At 47.5% G+C, this 18,351-nt stretch overlaps 1 protein-coding gene across 1 annotated transcript in view; it reads left to right on the plus strand.

The window, feature by feature from the left end:
• AGAP1 (ArfGAP with GTPase domain, ankyrin repeat and PH domain 1) overlaps positions 1 to 18,351 on the plus strand; it is a gene marked incomplete at its 3' end in the record, with an annotated part of 282,469 nt that overhangs the window by 238,358 nt on the left and 25,760 nt on the right. Inside the window, exons 17-19 of the mRNA XM_017743360.1 lie at positions 3,785 to 3,939; positions 5,857 to 5,947; positions 11,315 to 11,537. Coding sequence (XP_017598849.1) covers positions 3,785 to 3,939; positions 5,857 to 5,947; positions 11,315 to 11,537 — 469 coding nt within the window. The remainder of the gene's footprint in view (positions 1 to 3,784; positions 3,940 to 5,856; positions 5,948 to 11,314; positions 11,538 to 18,351) is intronic.

An 18,351-nucleotide genomic window follows, 5' to 3' on the forward strand; every position in this document is an offset into this window, starting at 1 on the left:
AACTGAGTTCTCTGGAACAAGTTATGGCCTAATTGTATCCTGTGGTAATTTTCGGGCTGGTTTTCTAAAGCTGGTCTCAGTCCCACATCGCAAACACATTGGGTAGGGGAAGGCGGTGAGGCCATGCCTGAATGTTTGTTTTTTCTTCCCCAACCCATTGCTCCTCAGGGACACCTTCCACTGTCCCAGGTTGCTCCAAGCCCCAGTGTCCAGCCTGGCCTTGGACACTGCCAGGGATCCAGGGGCAGCCACAGCTGCCCTGGGCACCCTAAAATTCACTGATTCCATGCCCGCTTCCACTAAAAGAAAAAGTCTCTTGTGCTTTGCCTTCCATATCATCACAATCTCACAGTTTGGGCTCATTTCCCATCCCAGCCAGCCCTTCCCTCTTCAAAAAAAAAATAAAAAGAAAAGAAAAAAGGCAAAACAAACAACAGCCCCTTCCCTCCTCAAAAAAAAAAAAAAAGAAAAGAAAAAAGGCAAAACAAACAACAACATTTTTAGACATCTCCTGTTGATAATAACTTCCAAATGGAAGTTGCTGGCAGCTGGTTCTTCACACTTTAACCCTTCCTCTGCTGCCTCTCCAGGAAATAATTGATGACTGATTGGCCCATTAACCTTTTTTTCTTAAAAAAAAAAAAAGTTTGACAGCCTGGACTTGTGTAATGAGGAGGGATTCCTGGTGAAATCAGGCTGATGGCTGAGTTGCTTGCCCGTGAGGATGCAAAATTAGCCCCATGGGACCTCGTCTGCATAGAAACTGGACACAATTAGTGTAATATCCGGTGTTATTAATGTAGTTTGGAGTAATTGGGCAGGTTGATTTCGACAGGTTGATGGTGCTAAAATACTATTATAGTGGACCTTTCCATGAATAACTGTTAAACATGGAAAACTGTTTAATAAAATTTTGTGATTGGGCTCACAGGGATTTAAATAGCACAACCTATAATTTGACTGAAGAGTGAAAGTGAACAATTTCATCCTCCCTCCTGGATTTTCCTGTTCCCACTTGCTGTGCTTAAGGACGTACAGGAATGGGTTTGTTCCTTGTCTTCTGAAGGAATTGCCCTGGGGGGTGACGTGGAGCAGGCACTGCTGCTTTGTTTCACAGCTGAGCTTGGGGCAAAAACAGTCTTGGTGTGTTTAAGCAGAAAAAATTAGGGAAGATGTCTTCAACCAGCACGGCTTTTTGGGGACTAAATCTGAAGCTTCAGTGGATATAGAATCATGGAATTATTGAAGTTGGAAAAGACCTCCAAGATCATCGAGCCCAGCAGTTAATCCAGCGCTGCCGCGTTCCCCACTAACCCACGTCCCCAAGTGCCACATCCACATGGCTTTGAATTCCCTCCAGGCATGGGCACTCCACCACTCCCTGGGCAGCCCCTTCCAAGGCCTGAGCACCCTTTCCATGAAGAAATTCCCCCTGGTATCCACCCTGAGCCTCCCCTGGCCCAGCCTGAGGCCGTTCCCTCTCCTCCTGTCCCTGTTCCCTGGCAGCAGAGCCCGTTTTCCCCCCCGGCTGCCCCCTCCTGTCAGGGACTTGTGCAGAGCCACAAGGTCCCCCCTGAGCCTCCTTTGCTCCAGGCTGAGCCCCTTTCCAGCTCCCTCAGCCGCTCCTGGGGCTCCAGCCCCTTCCCCAGCTCCGTTTTCTTCTTTGGACCTCAAAATGTCCTTCCAGCCCAGCCTGAAAATGTGCTGCAGCTCTCCTGGGCTCATTTCTCCTGGCCAAACCAGCTCCGTGTGTGTGTGATCAGCATTATTAAAGAGGAGATCAGAGGGTTCAGTGGTGCTGCAGAGACCTCACCAGTGTTGTCCTACAGTGCACAGGGCTGAGTGTTACTTCATTTATTGTGGAGTAGTTCCTCTTAGATCTTCCTCATAAACCCCTGAAAGCTCTGCTTGATAAACGAGCCTTTTCCATGATTTATTCATGGCATTTTGGGTAATGCCTCTACCTGTTTGTTTGGAACACAGTGTTGCTATAATGGAACAGTTGTAGCTGTGCAGTTGCATCATTCGTCTTTGACCCGAGGGAGTGCCATGGAGCTGTGTCAGGGGAGTTTGGGTTGGGTATCAGGGAAAGGTTCTTCCCCCAGAGGGTGCTGGGCACTGCCCAGGCTCCCCAGGGAATGGGCACGGCCCCGAGGCTGCCAGAGCTCCAGGAGCGTTTGGACAGCGCTGCCAGGGATGCCCAGGGTGGGAGTGGTGGGGTGGCTTTGCAGGGCCAGGGGTTGGATCAGTGATTCCTGTGGGACCCCTTCCACCTGTGGATATTCCATGATTTCTTCTCCCGCTTAGCCCATGCACTGTTTTTCAGTAAAACTGCTGCCTCGGCTGCCTTCCTGCACCTGAAAATAACCTTCAGCTCCGTGTTTATCCCCACCTCAAGGTGCCAAGTCACTTCCTGATATTTTTGAGGCATCCTTACAGCACTGGCCTTGCTGACATGGAGCTTCTCCAAGAAAACCCCTTGTTCCACAGCTTGGGAGCACAACTGCCAGTGGGCAGCAGTGCTGTCTTTAAATCTGGTGCTGGATTTGTCCCTGGTCTCTGCATGTTTATGGATGATGAGGGAACACAGCAGTGTCATGGCTCTGAATATATAATAAGTCATTATGGGACAAAATGCTCTTTCTGAAGCTCATTATGGCTGATGTTCACCAGAATTTTGTGCTCTATTATTCTTTTTCTTTCATGCTCCGTGCCAGCCCTTCCCAATTGCACTTACTCTGTTTCAGCTTCCTTGATTTTTTTAATTTGGCATTGGTGTCCCATGTGTAGGTGGGCTGTGTGTCCATTTATTTCAGTTCTGCTGGTATTTCCATGTGCTGCTCCTCTGGCCTGAATACTTGTCCTTATCCTCCAGTAGCCCTCAGGATATTTCACTGACCCTCTCTCCTGGCTTCTCAGATCATTTTCTCATCTCCCATGTCGGACGTGGATGTTGAATAGGTTGAACTGATTTTAATCCTGTATTATAGCCCAGTAATTATTATTATTATTATCATTATCATCCCAGTATTCATGCTGCAGAGGAGAAAATGTACACATCTGCTTTAATATATCTGTGCTTGTAAAAACTGCTTGAAAGAAGAGGGTAAATTGTTACACTTTCTGTATTGTCAGCTCTTTATGGTCCATTCATCTTTTATTTTGTGGCACCCTTTGATTTTTACATTATGTAGCTTTTAGCTCCTCAGGTTTTAATCTAAATGATGCTTGCTGGCCATTTTATGTTTGATTAAGATACAGACTCGATTCCAAACTCACAAACACAGGAACTGAGCATTTACCCAAACCAGTGCTTTGTCTGGATAGCATTTAGAGAGAAAAAGCAGTGGATCCTGGTTGTTTCCTGCTGCACTGTGCAGGGCAGGATCCAGCCTCAAACCTCATGTTCAGACCTGCATTTGCAGGATTTGCACAATCCCAGAATGGTTTGGGTTGGAAGGGACCTTCAAGATTATCCAATTCCACCCCCTGCCATGGGCAGGAGCACCTTCCACTGTCCCAGGTTGCTCCAAGCCCCAATGTCCAGCCTGGCCTTGGGCACTGCCAGGGATCCAGGGGCAGCCCCAGCTGCTCTGGGCACCCTGTGCCAGGGCCTCCCCACCCTCACAGGGAAGGATTTTTCCCCAATATTCCATCTAAATCTATCCTCCTTCAGCTTAAACCCGTCATGTAGCAGAAGTTCTCATCAACCAAGGTTGTTTCAGCTACTTTTCACTATCCTTAATCTTTTCTTCCAATTGCTCTTTGGTTTTTTTTTTTCCAGAACAAGAAGAAAACTTCGAGTTTATCATTGTCTCTCTCACGGGCCAGACTTGGCACTTCGAAGCAACCACCTACGAAGAGAGGGACGCGTGGGTCCAAGCCATAGAGAGCCAGATCCTGGCCAGTTTACAGTCCTGTGAGAGCAGCAAGAACAAGGTATGGTGCACAGGGCAATACTGACAATTAGCCATGGGTTAGCTCATCATTAAGATGGCAGCGAATTCTGAATTTCAAGCCCGTACTCCTCGAGGTGTGTGTGTGTGTGTTACCCCCACAGCTGAGGAGGCTTGGAGCTTTCTGAGGGGAGCACACGGCCTAGGAGGAGCAGCTTTTCCCCCCTTGGAGTGCTTTCCTTTGATGACAGAAGGAATTTGCTCGCCCTTCCTATCAAAATAAGTGTTTAAAGTCTGAGATGCCTTCAGCCAATGCTTGTTTTTGGGAGAACTTCTGCGTCTTGAGTGCAGCTGTCTGTAAGCACTTCACAGGAGAGAGCAAGGTGCTCTGTGGTGCCTGAGGGAGAAGAATGGCCACTAGTTGTCCAGAACTGTAGACCCCATAATATTACCCATCTAACAGTTGTCTTTCATGATTTTATATGGCAAGGAAGAGACTCCTAGTTTTAAATGAATGCCTGCTTTCGTTGCCCTGAGGTGCCAGGGTAGATCAAACACCACTAATTACCATCATCATACCACAATTTACTTCCCATTTGGTGTTAAAAAATGGGTTTATTTCCAAGATATATTCCTGAGGTGGAGGAAAATCCCAGTTTACATGTTTCTTGCTTTGCATGGGTTCAGACATCCTGATGGGTGTGTGTTATCAGAGCACAGAAGGGGAAGTTTGTGCATGAGCACCCACATAAAAATATCAATGCAGAAGGATAAAGTGATGCCTTAAGAGGCCTCCTAGACACAGAGACTAGACAGGAGTAAGGGAATAAAAGAGGTATTTATTTGAAAGGCCTTCAAAGGCACACCCTGGGGGCCAGAGGCTACTGCCAAGATGGACCCCAAGATGGACAACAGGTCACGAGTTCTTCACACTTTTGTGAGTTTGGTTCATTTGCATAGCAGGGTTAATTCTCCAATTAAAGCTTCAGTTAATGATGTCGTTTCCCCAAGCTTGCCCCCCCCTTTAGAAGCTTTTGGTTTATACTTTTGGGCCTAGGATGGTCTGGGTGTCCTTGGAGAGCAGGCCTGGAGAGGCTTTGTTATGTCTGCCTGGCATGAGAGAGCAGAAATTACCAGGCTACAAGGAACTTCAGAGTCACACACCAGGCAGTGCAGGATGTGAAAAATGGAAAAGTTAAAACCTAAGGCATCATTTCCCCCCCTCTGACTCTTCCAGAGTAGCTGGGCAATGGCTCAGGGAGGTTTTTCACTCCAGGTTCCCAAAGCATGTTAGAAGAACTGGCTGGAACAGCAAAGGGCAGCTGGCTGGACAGGTGTCCCACGGAAGTTGCGTCTCCACGTGGATATCCACAAGTCCTGCTTAAATCCCTTCTCCATCCCTTGGTGCAGGCAACAGTTTGCTCCTCAGGGAACCCTCAAGGCAGTTTAGGGTAGAGCTGAAGTGCTGGTGCATCAGGAGAGTCTCCCCGAGCAGAGGTCATGGGCAGGTCACCATGGAGAGCATTTAAACGGGAGCCACCGGGTGAAACCTGACCTTTGCATGATAAAAAGGTTCCAGCCGCTTCTGCAAAGCGTCCCTTAGTCTTCATTAGCACAAGCACGCACGTCGATAAAAGAAACTGATCTTGCAAAATGATATTCTTATCTCATTTATCTCGAGAAGCAAACCTGCAGTGTGGCTGCTGCTTTTGGGGAGAGCAGGGCTCATCCTCAGGCTTGATTCCCCTCTGTTAGAATCCAGGCTGGAGACCCCACAAGTCTTGGAGATGCCAAAAGATCCCTGTTCCTTGAGAGGCAAATCAAGACTTGGGGTTCCTTGACCGTATTCATTTGACCTTGGTCTGAGCTTTGGGGTTTGCCGTTCATTCAGCTGCCAGTTGTGTCATTTAGGTTTTTTGGGTTCTTCCTCACTGCTCATTCGTGTCTTTAAATCCCCCAGTCCCGCCTGACGAGTCAGAACGAGGCCATGGCCCTGCAGTCCATCAGGAACATCAGAGGCAATTCCCACTGCGTGGACTGTGAGGCTCAGAGTAAGTACAGCCACCTGACTTCGGCTCTGACCTCTTCTCCTCGGCCAGGGCTTGGGGGAACACCCAGCTCTGGCCTCCCTGGTGTTAACATCCCCTCTGTTGCTGGCACATTTCTGCTCCATTGAGGAGTTTGCTTAACCAAATCTTAATTTATGCTCAATATCTGCCACATCAATGCATCCTCATTTTTTCCCCTCGTTGTTTCACGTTGAATGTCAGCATTTCTGTGCTGAAGGAAAGAAGTTTGCTGTTTGACATCAGTTCCTTCCATTTCCCGCCTGTTTTGCGAGGTGAGGGCACACATGCCATGGTAATGTTTTCAAAGAAGTAGAGCTTCATTGCTGGTTTTTCCTTCGGTTTTTTAGGCCTGCTTGGCAGAAGATACCAAAGTCATTGCTCATTATATCTGGATGCTAGAAAACTGATTTTGGATTTTTTTTTTTCCTTCCCCTTTGTGTTTCTTTCCCTTTTTTTTTTTTTTTTTATATTTTTTAAAACATATACTTAGTGTTCAGAAGAGTGTTCTCGGGAATACTTTGAGCTGTGCTTCACCTCACTAACCCCGACTGAGGCCATTATTCTGGTGCTCTTTAGTTCCAGGGGTTTGCAACAAAGCCACAAAAAGGAAGTTCTCTTGCTCTAAAGCAATTAGTTGGAGGAGCTGAAGGACCGAGAACTTGTGCATTTTTATTTCTTTGATATTTGGAAGTCAGAACTTTCCTTGCGATTTTTGCACATGCTTAAAATGGAAAAAAATATTCACTTCTTTTTCTTCAGGTGTGATTCTTACTTTTGAAGATTCGCCGCTTAGGATTTTGACTCCTGGTCTAAGCCGTTCTGACACCCCAGGGTAAAAAGAACATCTGTACACAAGTGCAGGTGCTTTTGCACCAACAGTTTGGTCTCTGTGTTCCTCTCCATGTGATTCAGCACGTGCTAAACACGGGAAGAGGTTGGTTTGGGTGGTATTTTAGCACCTGGAGCCCAAAGCGAGTCTTATTTATTAGTGTGCTTTCATAGTGACCTGGCAGTCATTGAGATTTCCCCCAGAGCTTTGATGTGGCTCAGGAGAAAGGCAGGTGGGGTGGTGTGCTGTGTGTGAGGAGGAGGGGGTCTGGGAGTGACCTGCATGGATATTCAGCTCATTTGAAGTGCTCACTGCTGCCTCTGAGCAGCCCACGGTGGGAGTGGTGCCAAGTCCTGCTCCGCTCTCTCTGTGCAGCTGTGGGTGGCATTTTCCCAGCCTTGCTAACTAGATATATATATATATATTTATAAAATACACAAATATATATTATACTTTCATATATATGTATGTATTTATGGGAGGTTATATTATATATCTATAAGGTGCAATCCCTTCAGTGCAGACCACTCCCACACCCACAGCATCCCTCTGATCCACCTCAGCTCTGCCCAGACTCCACGCTATCCCCAAGGCTCGTGTTTCTCTCCCCAGCCATGCATATATCCCAGGATTTATGCAGCCAGGCGAGATGTTTAATCAGGAAAACGGTTGTGCAAGAAAGCAGCACTTCTTTTTTGTTGGTTTTTTTGCTTTTTTGGGTTCCACCCCCCCCCCAACCGATCTGGTTTTCAGCCAGATTGTTCATGGGTCAAGCTGGCCCCCCGTGCGTGGTGCCAGCAGCAGGGATGTGCCAGGAGCATGTTGCTGGGAGAGGGCAGAGTGGGACAGCCCACTTTGGCAACGCTCTGTCGCGTAGCTTTTGCAGGGGGATGATTTTGGAATTTCAGCTGGACTTGTTTGTGTTCTCCAGAGATGATTTATGCCCTCTCTGACTCCTCTCGCTGTTTGACCTTCCTGATTTTAAGGCCACCTTTGGATAAACCTGAGATATTTCCAAAGCAATGGATCTTAAAATGTAAACACACACACACGAGGTGAACCTCAGCCTGCTGCTTTTTCTGCAGGGCTTTGCTTTATTCCCTTGCCTCCCTTCCTGCCTTGCCTGGGCAGGTCCTTACCCCCAGAGCACTTAACATCACAAACCCCAGCACCTCGTAGAGCTCTCACGTCGTTTGCATCTCCAGAGAGGCAGATGTTTGGGAGCACAGGAGTACGAGATGTTGCCATCCCTCAGCTCTGTTCAAGAGCCATCAATCTTCCACTTCAGAAGTCTCGTTCTTCCTCTTTCTGGAGCTCTTTGCCTTTTGAGCACTTGGTGCAGCACTTTGTTTCACGGGGGAATTCTGCCTTGTTGGATGTTAACCCAGCAGCTGTGGGCTGCCAGCGTCCTGGCCTTTTGGCAGCCTCCAACTGAAGTTGTTCAGTATTCTCCTTTTAACATGCCCATCCCAGAGCAAGAGATGAGGCAAAGTGCTCCTTAGGAGCTGGAGTTTGTGCCCAAGATCTGATTTCATGTTTCAGAAGGAAACTGATGTTGCCTTTTCCCAAAGCAGCGGAGTCCCGGGGCTGATTTCATCTGGAGAAGCCACCCAAGGTGATCCAATTGCGTAGGCAAACCCAGCTGAATTCCTGGATTTTGGCTCTACCAGAGGATAGATATGAGTCACCTCTTCCAAGATATCCAGAGACCATGGAAAAGCAGGTCTTTGCTGTTGCAGAAGAAAACAGGGAGGGTTTAAAAACATGGATTCTCATCATGAGTTTTCCAATCCAGGAGTCTGATCACTGGTGTATTTTGTATTTGAGAACCAAACACTGAGGTAATAATTTGGGCAGTCTTGTCCTACCCATCACAAAATTCAATTTTTCATGCAGAATAGAGTAAAAACCTCTCAAAGAATAAGAGAGTTGCAAACTTTTCTCTCTCTTCTGCTGCAGCTTGAGATGCCTTCACCCCTGCCTCTTCTTTCCCTGGCTCTTCTGCTCCTCCTTCCAGCAGTTCCCTCTGCTCAGCCCAGGGATATCTTACACCTGCTGACCTCAGGAGGGTTTAGCCTTTCATCAGCCTCCTCAGATCCAAAGGGATGAAGGAGACAGTGGGGAGGGGTTATTCTCCTAAGAGAGTTCTCACCTCCAAATGGTGAAGCTGATTGAGGTGCAAGTCAGAGTGGAGAAGAGGTTTTCAGGGAAGGAGTGAGCCAGGCGTTTTTGAGAATATGGACAGCTGAAAAGTGTGATCTGGGTAGATTCAGTGGTGCTAAAAAAGCTCATTTTTTGTTTGACCAGTTTTAAGTAAAGCACCTTTAGCTGCACTGAGTGGGCTTTTTGTTCCTTTTACCATCAAACTTTGATATCCATGCCTGCCACGTGCCTTGTGAGCGTCCTCCAATTCAGAATTACTCTCACCATCAGCAGGAAAAGGGAGCTGGGTTTGTATCATCTCCTTAAAAGGAAAACAAAACCCAACCTTGAGTAGTTACAGCTTTCTAACCACGTGTGGTATGAATTGGTGATGATAATTTTCATTTCTATAACAAGTTCAGCCCTTGCCTTTCCTCATTTGCCACCTTCCCACTCAGCTGCGTGTTGTCAGATTGTTGAGATTGACAATAATACCTTGGTAAAATTCCATGGAACTTCCTGGTTGTTGTTTTGGGGGACTCCTTCAGTGCTGGCAACTGGAAGGACCCTTCCAACCCAAACAATTCTGTGATGCTCTGAAGAGGGTGAATATTTAAAGAATTTATTCAGTGCCAGATGCACTACATGTAGACTTCAAGTAGAGAGGTGTTTGGGAGGGAGGTCATGTCTTTAACACCAGTTGTGTCAGAATAATTGGAATAATGTAAGTTGGTATTTCATTCTCTTGCTTCATTGTGAGTTCATGCCTCTTAGAACTCATTGCACTTTGGATTTTTGTGAGGATAACCCTGGCCTTTGCAGGTCAGGGGTTTCATTCCGAGTCACAGTTTGCAAATTTCAAATTATTACTTGCTGTGTTTCAAGTTTATACCAACAAATTGCTGCTTGGGGGTGGGGGGGTTTAGTGTGTTTCAGATACACCACTGGCAAAACAACAGTGGTGGTTGTATAATAATAATAATAATAATAATAATAATAATCTGAAGAATTGTGGAATTAAAGGTTTGTTGTAGTTGTTGTACCAAAAGCTTGGAAAGCATGGCAGGAGTTTTGTCTCACCTTGTTTTTTGGAGGTCTGAAATGCTGTATGTGTATAATGTAGGTGTTACATTAGGTGTGATATAAGAATATGTACGGACAGGAACTTCTAAACAACAGCTGTGGTTTTCTGCTCAAGTGGAATAAGATGGGGGATTTTTGTTCTGGGGGACATTTTTAGATTTCTAAGGATTGACTGAAAAATGTCAGTCAGTGCCTTCAGTGAAACGTGGGACTTCACCATTAATATTGTCAGCTTTCCTCTCCTATTTTTTGTCCAAACATGACATGGCAAAGAACTAGGAAATGTTTTGTTTCCACATATTTTGGCTGCCAAAAACAGCTTTTCAGCTGTGGGTTACGAGACGAGTCTTTGGATGAAATTTTCCGGAACAGAAGGAAACACTGGAAATTCATTTTCTGTCAACTCCAAATTTTATTTAGATAGGAGTAAGACTTGCCTGCCCTCTTAATTAATCCCCGTTTTCCTGCTTGGCATTTGGGGCAGTTCTTTGGGATGCACAGAGTAAGGCATGAAGAAAAGATCTGACAGCAGGGGGGAGAAAAAAGCCAACAACAATTCCTCTCATGTGTCTTCAGTTGCATTTGTTAAGGTGAATGTTTGTTGGAGAGAGGGCAGTCCATACAAATCGAGATTTAAATTACACAGGAAGAAGAGTTACACGTGGCAAAAGAGTTCTGAACCACGCTGGGAAATGGAATTTCCCATCTTGTGTCAGGTTTGCCCCAGTTCTTACCCTTCGTGGGGTTGTTTTGGGTGGGTGGAATCCTCCTGGCTTGTGCCCTGGGAACTGGGGCCGTTCCAGGTGGGACAGTTCCATCTTGGTGTTTATCCCTCTGATTCTGGAATTGGAAGAAGAGTCAGATGTAAGAGCCACACATAGCTGGTGGTGCAGGTGGCTGTTGAGGGAGTAGATGTAGTGAGCAGGAGATCATTGTTTCTGGTCTCTATATTTTTTTCTCCCTTTCAAGCGGCTGCGAGCAGCTCTGGATTCCCAAGGAGGGGCCTTCTCCACTTCATCATCCTTTACCCATCTCTGTGGTTACATTTCCTTGGCTTCTCCTCTCCCCTCTGATTCATAGGGGTTTTTTGGCTGGAGGTGGGGTAATACACCTTCTGAGACACCACCTTTTATTTTTTTTTTACCCCTGAGGGTATCTCCACTGACCCCGGGAGACCTCCCAGCTGCACTTTAGGACAAGACACCCCTGGAGCCAAAACCTTCAAGCACAACCACCAGCAGGAAAGTTCCCTTGGGTGTTGCCTTGTCCTAATTGCTGTGTCCCTTGTCCTGCAGACCCCGACTGGGCCAGCCTGAACCTGGGAGCCCTCATCTGCATCGAATGCTCAGGGATCCACCGCAACCTTGGCACGCACCTGTCCCGGGTGCGCTCGCTGGACCTGGACGATTGGCCCATAGAGCTCATCAAGGTGATGTCAGCCATTGGCAACGAGCTGGCCAACAGTGTGTGGGAGGAGAACAGCCAAGGCCACGTGAAGCCCTCCTCAGACTCCACCAGGTGCGTTTGCTCACTCTGTCTGTGACACTGCCGCTTTTAACTCCTCCCTCGCGCCGTGCCTTGTGGGAAAATCATTATTTATATCCTCCCTGCGTGCCCAGGAAGAACATGTGTCAAAGTGGGGGGTGGCAAAAGTTGAGTGACCTCGTTACGTTCTGGCTCTTGCGAAGGTTTCCTCCGCAGCTCTGCAGTTTTTCTGTTCAGTGGGAGATGGAAACCTCCCGCCTGCTTCTTCCTCCATCTAAATTATCCTGTCATGTGCTCCTTTGTCTCGGTGGGCCACAAAGTTCCTGCCTCTTGGACTAACAGTTTGTCATTAATAATGTTCCTTCAGAGGTTCAGGCTCGCTTGGGAATTGGTACCTGGCTGTCAGGTCTTTGGTTCTGCTCGGGGATGTTCAAAGTCCCGCTCGCCGTGGGCTTGATTACTTTTTGTGTGTGTGATTTATGTGAAACCATGAGCTGCTGGGGGGGTGGGGGTGTTTCCTTTGAGAACAGCATTCTGCCTGCCTCTCACAGCTCCACACAGTGAAAATCTTCCTGTGATGTGCTGTCCTACCTAAAACTAAGGGGGTTTTTATGCTTAATTAATCTGATCCGTGTTAAAGACAGACGTTTTGAGAATACTTTTTCCAGTTAGGGATCAGGTGGAAAGATCACTACACCTGGGCCACCTCCTGCAGTGGAGGGGTGGGTTTGTGCTGTTGTGTGTAATAAAGTCAACTGTTTCTCATTGCATTATTTCGTTAGCCCTGAAAAATGAATTTGTGGTGCCACCTTTGGTTCATCTTCGAGAATGAAGCCACGACATTAATCAGGCTACTTAGATGAATGGCTGTGCATTTAAAAGTGCTCAGGGAGACCCAAAGAGAGGTTTTTTTCAGGCAGAAATGGGATGTCTGCTCTGTGTGTTTGTATTATTAGACAGGCAGCACGATGATTTCATCAGGCAGATTGAAATGAACTCTCAGTCACCAGTATCGCTTTAATCCAGAGATTTTCTGTTCTTGCACCTCACAAATCTATGTTGCTGCTTACTGCTGAGGTGAGATGGAGCAATACCTCAGTCCTAAACACCTGAGAGGAAAAGGCTTGCACTCAATTGGAATTCTATTTTAAAAAAGAAAAATCACATTATTTTAGTAGTCAGATAATAAACACCATGAAAAATCTAAAATCCACGTGACTGTGATGAAAAGAGCACCATCCATTTCAATTAAATCATTCATTTGGGATTGAATTTTTACTTCTAGAAAATCAACTTTGTTCTCTTAGTATTTCATGCTCAGGGCTTATTTTAATTCTCCCCCTTTGTTTCAGTGCATCTTCATGGTTATCTTCAGCTGATTCTGATTGTCACTGATACCACTGCACTTTCTTTCCTGCGCTGCAACATTTTTGGACAAAAGGATTCATTTTATAAATAGGATTTTCTAGCTCTGTGTCCAGGTTCACGCTTACGTGATCGAAGAGGTGCTAGAAAAAGCAGAATTAGGATGATGTGAAAATTTTCCCACAAAGCAATTGCAATCTTGCTTTGCTGCTCCCATTCCTCTGCTGTTTGCAGCAGGGACTGAAATGTGATTTTTCACGTAAATACCAGAAAGTTCTGCTTTTCCAAAGTGAGTGGCTCCTTTTGTGCTTCGCTTTGGTCTCTGCCAGCATCACAATCCTTCTGTCCAAGATGTGGTGAGAAAATAGATTCAAGTTCTTCAGGTAGAGGCTCTGCTTTCCACGTTCTCACTGCTGTTTGGAGTTTTGCATGAGGAATTCTATTGGATGAAGCTAAACTGGACCTGAAAGGAGGGTTAAACAAACCTCCCTTTTGTTGTTGTTGAGGGACTGAAGGGGGAAGAGGCAACTCCCAGAGAGCTGGAGAGGAGCTTTGGACAAGGGCATGGAGTGCCAGGACAAGGGGAATGGCTTCCCACTGCCAGAGGGCAGGGGTGGATGGGACATTGGGAAGGAATCCTTCCCTGGGAGGGTGGGGAGGCCCTGGCAAGGGGTGCCCAGAGCAGCTGTGGCTGCCCCTGGATCTCTGGAAGTGTCCCAGGCCAGGTTGGATGGGGCTTGGAGCAGCCTGGGACAGTGGAAGGTGTCCCTGCTTGTGGTGGAACTGGATGGGCTTTAAGGTCTCTTCCAACCCAAACAATTCTGGGAATCTGATTCTGTGATGGGGCCGTAATAGACACTTTTAGAGGGGATCAGGTGGGTTTTACCTCTTCATGTTGTGTCTCTCTAGTGGAGATGAAGCCATCAGTGGAGGCCCAGAGATTTCTAGGGACACAAAAAAAACCAGGCATGAGCTGCTCCACTAATACTGAATTGTTGGGCTGGGAGGCTCAAGGAGTGTTCACAGGCTGGGCTAAAAGGAACCTGAAAGTCTTGATGTGGCTTTCAAAGCAGTCCCTTCACCTGGGGAGAGGTTGGCACTGATCACTGTGTGGTTTCAGGGGCATCCCGCATGTTTCTGTGGAGTAGAGGGAAGGGTGGAGGGATCCATGGAGATGCTGTTTTGCAGGAGGAATTGCCAAAAGGCTGCTCTAGGTCATGGCATAATTAAGGAGTCTTACCCAGGAAAATGTCACCAGTATTTCTGAGAACAGAGCTGTGCCAGGCTGTGAGTACAGCTTCCATTCAGTAATTCTGCACACTCAAAAACAAGTTATTACCAAATTCAAGACCTCATCGTGGCTTGCAGCTACCTCCTGAGGGACAGCTCCCATCTCTGCTCTCTGTGACAGGGACAGCACCCAGGGAAATGCTGGAGCTGTGCCAGGGCAGGGTTAGGTTGGATCTCAGGGAAAGGCTCTGCCCCCAGAGGGTGCTGGGCACTGCCCAGGCTCCCCAGGGAATGGGCACGGCCCCGAGGCTGCCAGAGCCCAAGGAACATTTGAACAAGGCTCTCAGGGATGCCCAGGGTGGGATTGGTGGGGTGTCTGTGCAGGGCCAGCAGCTGGACTCACTGATCCCTGTGGGATCCCTTCCAGCTCGGGATATTCTGTGATTAAACCACATTAAATACTTCTGTCCTTTTCTAGTCTGCTTAAATGCACTTCAAACTCTTCATCCAAGCAAACCATGGGGAAACATAAACCTGGACACTTATCTTGAAGGCCAGAAAGGTTCTGAGATCGGAGGGTGTGTAAAATTCAAAGCCTGGCAGCTTTTTAGCAAAGGGCATTGTCCTTCCTGCATTGATCAGGGATATGTTGCACAGGTATATCCTCTCATATTAACACATTCCAGGTCATGTCAAGCAACCTGGCCTAGTGGAAGATGTCCCATGGCATGGGGTGGAATGAGGATGGGCTTTAAGGCCCCTTCCAACCCAAACCATCCTGGGACGCTTCAGGCAGATCTCCAGGTCGTTCTGTGCCCCTGTAAATCAAAAGCAACACTCAGGACGGCCTCTGGCACTGAAGGTTTTGGGAAGCAGAGGTGTGGTGTGATCCCCAAGGAAGCAGCACAAGGCAAGGCTGAGGGTGTTGCTGTGATTTCGGGGAGGAAGGAGGAATAAACACCAGCTCCGGTGAGCACAAAAAGTTGGGGAAGTGGCAGAAAACCCAAGCACAGGCAAACACTTGAGTGGAAAGGGAACAGGGACCAGCTGGCCCTGAGCTGTGGTGTCCGTGGGTCCCTGATTAGGTCAGCTCTGGAAAGCTGGTAATTGGTTCCAGCAATTACCAGCAACCCCGAGAACGCCGCTCAAACTTCGGGAGGCCTGTGACAAATTGAAGCTGACTGCTGGTGAAGGAGTATCGACTTCCCATTCCTAAACAGGGGGATCATTAGTCAAGAAAAGCATCTTTTAATTACTCGCAGGAAGGAAAAAAAAGAAGAAGAGGGGAAAAAAGGAAAAAGATCTTTCGGTATGGATCCTGCAACAACCGCCAGGTTTTTGTTCCAAGTGTATTCAATATTAAATTTATTGTCCTGGAGGGGAGGGGGCGGGCGGGGGGAGCTTGCCTACGGTCCCTCCTTGGGTAATGCGGGTTTAATTTGGAGTGAGAAGTCAAATTAGAGTAAATCAATGTTGCAACAATTAACTGGGGCTGGGGATGGGATCAGGATTTTCCCTCTAATTGCTATTGATACTGTTTAAGCACGCTCTCACAACGCTGCTTTGGAGTGCTGCGGCACTGGAGGAGGAGCCCTGTGGAGCTGAGCTGCTCCATGGAGGAATGTTGGAGATGTGGGGAAGCCAGCTTGGGAATTCTTTGCCTTTTGCACTGGTTTGTCCATCCCCTACCAGACAATGAGCTTTTTTCTGCACACACCTCACACGTTTTGCTTTGTCCTCACGCGCGCGTGGCTTCTGGTTTGCAGACTTGTTTGCCACCGTCTTGCCTACGGTCCCTCCTTGGGTAATGCGGGTTTAATTTGGAGTGAGAAGTCAAATTAGAGTAAATCAATGTTGCAACAATTAACTGGGGCTGGGGATGGGATCAGGATTTTCCCTCTAATTGCTATTGATACTGTTTAAGCACGCTCTCACAACGCTGCTTTGGAGTGCTGCGGCACTGGAGGAGGAGCCCTGTGGAGCTGAGCTGCTCCATGGAGGAATGTTGGAGATGTGGGGAAGCCAGCTTGGGAATTCTTTGCCTTTTGCACTGGTTTGTCCATCCCCTACCAGACAATGAGCTTTTTTCTGCACACACCTCACACGTTTTGCTTTGTCCTCACGCGCGCGTGGCTTCTGGTTTGCAGACTTGTTTGCCACCGTCGACTTCCCAAGGTGGTGTTGGCCTTTTCCAAAGGAGACAAGCTGCCCCATCCCTCTGCCCACTCCAGGAGACGGTTACCTGCTCCCTCACCCACTTTTCCTGAGCTGCCAAGGTCTCCATCCCTGTCTCCCTGGGAGTGCTGGGATGGATGTGCCACCTCCACCGGCTGGACGTTGCAGGGCAAGCTGAGGGAAGGCAGGGTCATATCCAGGCACCATCCCGGCCATGTTTCTTGTTCTGCTACTCCAGCCATGCCAAATATCTGCATTAGCCACAGACAGACAGGGCTCCACCATTTCAGCATCCTTTTGAGAATATTCCTGGACACGTGGAATGTCCAACTCCATTAAAACTGGTTTTGAAGTGAGGGATGAGTGGGTTGCAGAAGCTCAGGCACAGCTTTAAGCTCTTTAACTGGGGCTTGGAGCATGAGCAGCAGTTGTGCTCAGGTCTGTTTGCTCAGCAGTCTCCCTGTTCATTCTGGCTACCAGAGGTTACAGGAAAATCCAACACTGGCTGAGCGGCCTCGAGCTGGGAGCCAGCAGTGGGAACTGACTCTCACCTTTCGAGGGAACACCCAGTTGGATCCTTGCTCGCTAATGAACTCAATTTAATGGTGTCAGGGACAACATGATGCAGCTCCACTGTAGTGAGCTGAGTTTTACAGTCCTGCACCAAAGCCTGGCTTGTGCTGTTCCGAGGAGAGCGGCCGTGACGCCGAGCTGGTCACTGGGGAATGACTCGGATGAAAAATATTACACCATGCCTTCCATGAAAATACTCATCCATGCCTCCTTCTCTCTGTAAAAATAATTAATCCTTCATCACAGATAAAGGGCGAGCCCGGGGAAACGGAGTACTTCAGATCCCGCTCCCGCATGCTGGATCTGGTGGGGCTGCTGTGTTCCACGTCTCCCTCATCCCTTGCTCCTTTTGGCCATCAGTTTGCTGTTGTGGTGCTGCTGGTGCCGGATTCCTGGCACAAGGAGCAGCGTTAGGATTGGGGCCTGGGGGAGCGCGGGTACCTCTCTATCCACCATGATCAGCTCCGGTTCCGTAGCGGATCTTGGCCTGATGAGGTCAGTGTTTTGTGCCTTTTCAGTGCTCCTCCACGCCTGACACCTTTCCCATTCCAGGGCTGGGGGAAGGGGGTTTTGAAAAATAAATTTAAAAAAAAAAAAAAGAAAAAGAAAGAAAGAAAGAAAGAAAAAAAAAATATTTTATTGTGAAGGGCTGACCAGAACCCATCTGCAGTTGGGTGGCATCTGCTCCCCACATGTCACTTCCCTCATTAACAAGCAATTGAATTAATTAAATGCTACTCAGAACACGCATAACAAGCTACCGGCAGTGTCCAAATTAGCACTGATAATCAAGGATGATTTCCTTTATTATCCTGCTAAGTGGTGTGCAGGCTCTGATCTCCCTGTCTGCCCTCATCTATTTACATACCCCCAGCTTCTGCCTTTAGAAGCTGAGGTTATCTTACCTAGTTAATTTGCCACGATCACCAAGCATGGCGGATTGATATTCCTGCCTCTGCTGAAGCAAACCCCCTCCTTTCTCCCCCTTTTCCTTCCTCCCCAAGCCTGGTCCTTTGTATCTCAAGCTCACTGATAAATTAAAAGCCACCCCTGTGGTCTCTCAAGTGAGTAATAGAGGCAGAAATTTCATTTTGCAACTGGCTGATTTAATGATCCAAAGGGTAATTAATGGCCTGATTATCTTAATGTTAAATATGTCCGGCAGCAATTACTGTGACCTCCCGCTTGTCAAGGTCCAGGCTATGCTCTTCTTTCAATTAAGTTCTCTGGGGCTTAATGGTATGAATAAACTCCTCTGATTCTATCATTCCGGACTCTGAGATTTAAGCGAGCTGGGGGCTCGTTTGGAGTTTTAATCAGCCCGTCTTCTACTTGAGCGATCAGAGTTAACAATTATAACAAGGACAGTTTAACTTTCTTTCTTTCTTCCCCCCCACCTCCCCTTTCCACTTCTTTATGTGTATTTTTTTTTATTATTATTATTATTTTATTTTTTTTTCTGAAGTGCTGGGAGGGCATTTTGTTGGCGGCAGCGGCGGCTTTG

Source organism: Corvus brachyrhynchos, unplaced genomic scaffold (genome assembly GCF_000691975.1).
Source record: "Corvus brachyrhynchos isolate BGI_N302 unplaced genomic scaffold, ASM69197v1 scaffold79, whole genome shotgun sequence".
NCBI classification, from domain to species: Eukaryota; Metazoa; Chordata; class Aves; order Passeriformes; family Corvidae; genus Corvus; species Corvus brachyrhynchos.